The sequence below is a fragment of the Sinohyriopsis cumingii genome, unplaced genomic scaffold, assembly GCF_028554795.1.
Source record: "Sinohyriopsis cumingii isolate HCF-2022 unplaced genomic scaffold, ASM2855479v2 utg001870l, whole genome shotgun sequence".
Lineage (NCBI taxonomy): Eukaryota > Metazoa > Mollusca > Bivalvia > Unionida > Unionidae > Sinohyriopsis > Sinohyriopsis cumingii.
The window spans coordinates 665001-671129 of NW_028316076.1; the positions used below are offsets into that span (position 1 = coordinate 665001).

The 6129-nt window shown below is 34.5% G+C and overlaps 1 protein-coding gene across 1 annotated transcript in view; it reads left to right on the forward strand.

Annotated features, from left to right (window-relative positions):
* LOC149771399 (uncharacterized) overlaps positions 1-4280 on the forward strand; it is a 12346-nt gene extending 8066 nt beyond the window's left edge. The window contains exons 4-6 of the mRNA XM_089948515.1: positions 1124-1240; positions 2304-2444; positions 3697-4280. Coding sequence (XP_089804641.1) covers positions 1124-1240; positions 2304-2444; positions 3697-3870 — 432 coding nt within the window. The 3' untranslated portion in view covers positions 3871-4280. The remainder of the gene's footprint in view (positions 1-1123; positions 1241-2303; positions 2445-3696) is intronic.
* Positions 4281-6129: the final 1849 nt, after the last annotated feature.

Genomic DNA, 6129 nt, shown 5'->3' on the forward strand with positions numbered 1-6129 from the left:
AGAATGTTCAATACATAACTACTATCGGTAACAGAGGGGTCCAAGATGACCAAAGTCAAGGATCTTAACAACCGTGTAGGTGTGGGAAATACAGAGATATGCTAACGGACAACTTCAGAAAAGTGCTTTTCTGGCTTTCTTTTAATTAAACCTGCTGGCTTTTGTCAGTCTTCGCTGTCGGTCACTACATACATTTTCTTTGGATATCCTATTTTGCGTACTATTATTTTGAGCGAAGGATGACAGGGATTACAATCCTTCAAAATTAACACCACGTTACAAAAAGTAGCTTTTAGTCTACAATCCAGACCGTACTCTCGTATTGGGGAGAGTTTACGGAATAAGGAATATGCACACTTAAAGCCACTTGAGCATCGTTACTTCCACGAATACAGTATATGGTCTGAAATCTTTTCATACCAATTGTTGCACGGTCGAAGCACTACATACCGAAGTAGTTATGTGGAACGATTCAGCGTCAATGGGACTTACCATTAGAAACACCTCTGGGACGATTTGGCGTCAATGGGAAATTTAACATTACGGAAAACCCTGGGACGATTTGGCGTCAAGGGGATTTAACATGGGAATGAATCGTGGGACTGTCTAGCGTCAAGGGGAATTGAACAGGGTGGGACTGTATAGCGTCAAGGTGAATTTAACATGGGAATAAATCGTGGGACTGTATAGCGTCAAGGGGAATTGAACATGGTGGGACTGTCTAGGGACAATGATGGTAGAGGGTCAAACATAACAGAGATACAGACATACATACACTAGTACAAGCGTGAGATTTATATATAAAGCATTACCAAGACCTGAAATCTTGCTGGAGTGTTCAAAAATTTGCATAATTGTAATGATGCTATAAATGGCTATAATCAAGGACATCCTCAACGACAAAATGGATGTGACTAAAAGTAACGCTAAAATGACGAAATTGTCCCAAAATTTAAAGGAAAATAAACATATCCCCGAAAATAAAGTTACAATGGTTTGTTTTAGACATTCCTTCGTCCTGTGTTAATTTCATGCCACATCATCATTATTATTTTTTCCGTCTCGTCTTCATCTTCTCGTCTACCATAAAGTATATATTTTAATACGTTATTACAATTTTCAGAGTCTGCTTGCATACAAACCTGACAAAATGTCAAAACCAACATGCTTCTTGACTGCCGTCAACACGTCTACTTTACTTTCCCCAGAGAAAATGAAAAGTTTCCTTGCAGACAAAACGGTGAGTTTCATTATATCCATTCTCACATAATCACCACAGCCACTGATCAAAGTCGCTGAATGATGCTCAACGTCGTCATCTGTATAGGCTGTTCTATTGTATTCCTTATTGACATACCGTTCCCTTCTGCCTTTATCCTTCCAATGAAGTCACGAACTGCGACAGCAACAATCTGTCAGGATCAGTGACCACACCGTCAGAAAATAAAATATTTCTTGGATATTTAACAATAAGTATTTGACATTACTGCGTTTAATTCTCTATAATAGTTATAACGCTTCATTATTTTAAAAGTATAAATAAAAACAAAGAATTTAAGATATATAATCAGAACTAATTATTATAATTCATTTACAGCCATTCAATAAATACTAAATTTACATTATGAAGATATGTTTATTATTTTATCCAATTAATAACATATTGGATACGGCAACTGAAATAAATTAATCTCATGGTAAGATATTAGAGTTCGAGTCAAAACCAGGTGAGGCAGCATTAACTTACTCAGTGAAAGAGATTGATTACCAGTAGAGTATAGCACTATACGCTTTATTTGAGTTATGATTAGTCATGTTTAAATAATCTAATGACTTGACCCTATCAAACAAAATGTAAGTAAGAAGAACATATTGCTCAGTATAATATCGATACTGTTGTATACCAGGACAAACAATTTCCTTCTACAACTAAATTACACGTAATAGTGGTCAAATTATTTTTCAGTACTCACCTGTTAATCACCGTACCAGGTGGTTTCCCATGCCCTTATGCTAAACAGATTACAATATGTAACTACCATGTTCGTTGATATTTTGAATTCATGTAAAATAGCATACTGTATATGTATGGTTCTTTCCAACCTAAGTACATTTGTAATGGATGCATGCTAAAGACAACTTAATATTTCTATATTGTTTCTCGCCTGATTATTACCAAATTATATATAGGTATTAAAATCTATCTATCTATCTATCTATCTATCTATCTATCTATCTATCCAGGTGCTTACCTATCTTACCATATACTATTTACCAGAATATTTTTTATTCGTTATCTTTAGGTATCAGACTTGCCCTCGAATTCATCAGATCATGCCGAGTACATGAGTTCAGGGGTAGTCATACCGAATAAGGACTTTCTCTCTCCTATGTCAAAAGAGCTATGCAAGGACAATGAAGTCATTTGGATGGTGCCCAAGCCAGGTAATTACATACATACATACATACATACATACATACATACATACATGAAATCGATTTAGCATAAATACATGCATATGTACATATATACATACATACTTTTTGGCACTTTCCTCTCACTGACTTGCGCTAATTGTTTGTTTTTTTGTGTCAAACATATGGCAATTAGAATGCTTAACAAAGCAATGGAATCGTTTCCTGTACTAGTGACAAGAGTTATCGCGTTTTTTAACTTTTCTTAAGCAGCCAGTTTTCTTTGGAAACCAATGCGTGACATATCTAACCTGTCAGAGAATTTGTTTGTTGTGTATTATATGTATCAGAATTTGGGTGAGAACACTGCGTCATGGTTCTGGTGTTTGTGTGGGTGGCAAGATCTGTGGATATATATGCAATCAAAATGCATTGAGGCTTTGATGGAGAGTCTTTAGTAACACTTCGCGTTAGCTTTCAATTACGTCCAATGTCATGTCACCCATTCTTGTTTCCATTCAAGGAATCCGTATTCTACATAGCAAGAAATAACTTTCAAAGTACCAAATTCAAAGACATTCCAAAAAAAAGTTGCAATAACTATATTCAATATGTCTGACATAATGCCCTTACTAAGTAACAAAATTACCTATTGAGAAAAAATATATTGAACGTTTCCATCTGACTGAATAGGAAGAAATATTAATATACACTTCGCTCCTAATCTTATTATATATATATATATATATATATATATATATATATATATATATATATATATAGAGAGAGAGAGAGAGAGAGAGAGAGAGAGAGAGAGAGAGAGAGATGTGTGTGTGTGTGTGTGTGTGTGTGTGTGTGTTGTATACTATATCTCAACTACAGCTTTATAAGAAATGCATCAGTTTAAGCAAATCAAAACAGTGTAATCATTTGAGTTCGTATTAACAGACGGTTATCCGAGCAATTTGCTTTCACTTTGATGTCATTATGCTGATAAAGGAAAGCCTAATAAGGTACGTTAGTATGACATAGATAACCACCACTAAATAAAGAAGGACCTTTTCAACAATAATATGCGAGACTGTAGCCTATCTCTCTCTCTCTCTCTCTCTCTCTCTCTCTCTCTCTCTATATATATATATATATATATATATATATATATATATATATAATTTCATTCTTATCTGTGTTTATTGTTTTATTTTGTCGTATATGCCTACTTACAGACTGCATTCGGGTAAAGCTTGCATACTTCTTATTCCAAAATTGCTTCTTTTTTCTGACTGCGTCGACGAGAAATCACTGGCCCGAAAAAAGAGGGATGCTACTACTACTACTATTGTTATTTATTATATTGCGACTATTGGTATTGCTATTATACATGCTACTGGTGGTTCCATTGCTAGTGGCGTGTTTAACTTTAGAAAAGTTGCAAAAAATGGACTATTGGCATAACCTTTGCTTAATGTAACGTCGCTATGTATATTGTATTGACGCATCTTAAGTGTTGGATGAAGAGCCCGTCGTTGTCTCGAAGGGTAATAGCAAGTTTAGGATGTGTTTCATGAAGAAATGCTAGTTATAACTTGAAATAATCAATTTATCTTGTCCAGTTCTTGCAAATTGAGATTAAAATTAGTTGTAATTCTTAGAAATTTAGAAACCAAACCAATATTTTGCAATTTAATTCAGACATTGCGCTTTCAAATTCTTTGTTCTAGTCGTTAAAACCAATGCACCATATGTAATGATAAAGTATAAATATGCATTGCTTTCATTCTTAGTTTCATGTTGTGTCCTTAATATTAATTCGTAGAGGTGAACATCTAATTTGTTATCTCCCCAAAATAAAATCCAGAAATGTTCTCGTTGTTTCAATTCTTTTAACAATTTGTGATTACACATCTTTTCCACTTTGAAAAAACGGAACCGTGAATTACATAATGAATAAAATATTCCCAATATTCAGTCAGAAAATACAAAATACCCCATAGCCTGCCCATTAGACCTACAAAACACACTAAAGAAATTTTATTGTTCTTATATACGGGACGAAACAAGACCAAACACTAGAACTTAGTGCAACATTATCTCGGATTTAGGTGGCAGGTATAACGGATATACCGAAATTTACAGCTACGGTTATAAAGCCCCAGATCCAGGATGCACTGCAGCAATAGCTTTGATTCCAGGTCCTGCGAACAAAACTATATAACTATAAGATAGCTGTTCTCTCTCTCTCTCTCTCTCTCTCTCTCTCTCTCTCTATATATATATATATATATATATATATATATATATATATATATATATATATATATATATATATATATATATATATAATGTACGCTGTATCAATGATATACCACTAGATGCATACATTTTTCATTGAAAGGAAACGAGGCTTGCCAGTCAGTGATACTGTTACTAAAGCATAATAATGACTTAGATTAACTGTACATATATTAAAATAGTTTAATTACCTCTGGCCGGTTCGACATTTTTCTTAGTTTCTGTCCTACATTAATTTCCATGCGCTGGTACGTTAATGACAAATCGTTTATGTAAATGGCGTTGCTAACCAAGCGTTTATATTGCTCTACTTTCATCATTAAAACCATGTTTCATGCTTAAATCATAATCTGCATTATTGTTCGTCACATTGATTTAATCGATGTGAAGAACTATTGAAACCAAGGAAAGAAAACAATCATCTTTGCAAATTGATAAGTTGTGATAGCCACAAAAGTCATAGAACTACATTTTGTAGCGGACACTCTCGGGGATGTGAGGTGCTCATTCAATCGGTCAAAGCACAGCTGCCTGTAGTAAATCGCAACTCCTTTCAAAGGGCAAATATATGTATTTATATGTGCTATAAATAAAACATATGTACCACATGTACGCTGTACCAACGATAATTTTTTCTTTCAAAGGAAACTCGGCAAGTTTCGTTTCTTTTTATTTAAAGATTTATACATCTCGTTTTATAGCATTGATACAGCATACATAATATACATTTATATCATATCTGCAAATATGTATGCAAATAATACCCAAAAAGTAATATTGTCTAATTGTTGACGTAAACAAACAAAAAAGCAATGACGAGTTGGCACTATTTATAGGGTTGTCACCAGCACCATCAAATTAGCATTCTATCCCTGATATAGCGTTAGCTAATAGGCAATTACCTAAACCTAGCTGATGCTTTGTCACAAAGTAATATCAAAAAGTTGAATTGTGACTAATTGAAAGTTAGACTAAAGTGACGAACCCTCATATTAAATTGGACCTGACAGAGTTGAGCGTTGGAAATCTAACCTGTTTATAGATAAGTTTCATTAACTGTTGACGTATTCTTCCAGAGCCTTAATTGTAAATGATCGAGTAATGGGCACCCGTACCTTATCGCAGTACATAAGGCTTTTTGCAAATATTGCCTTATCTCATGAATCTGTGTCATTAAGGAAAGACTAAGTAGCAACCGTGAAAAGAATGGTGACATTAAGGAGAGGTAATTGACCATCTCGAAAGACCATTGAACACGTGTATAATACCATAGCAAGGCAAGGAAGTAGTGAATGGGGGCGATTCAGGGACAATGGGACTTACCATTAAAAACAGGGTCCCGGCACTTTGGGTATGATGTAAATTTAACATGGGGAAAACTGGCCCGGCACTTTGGGGACAATGGGAATTAACATGTGAATC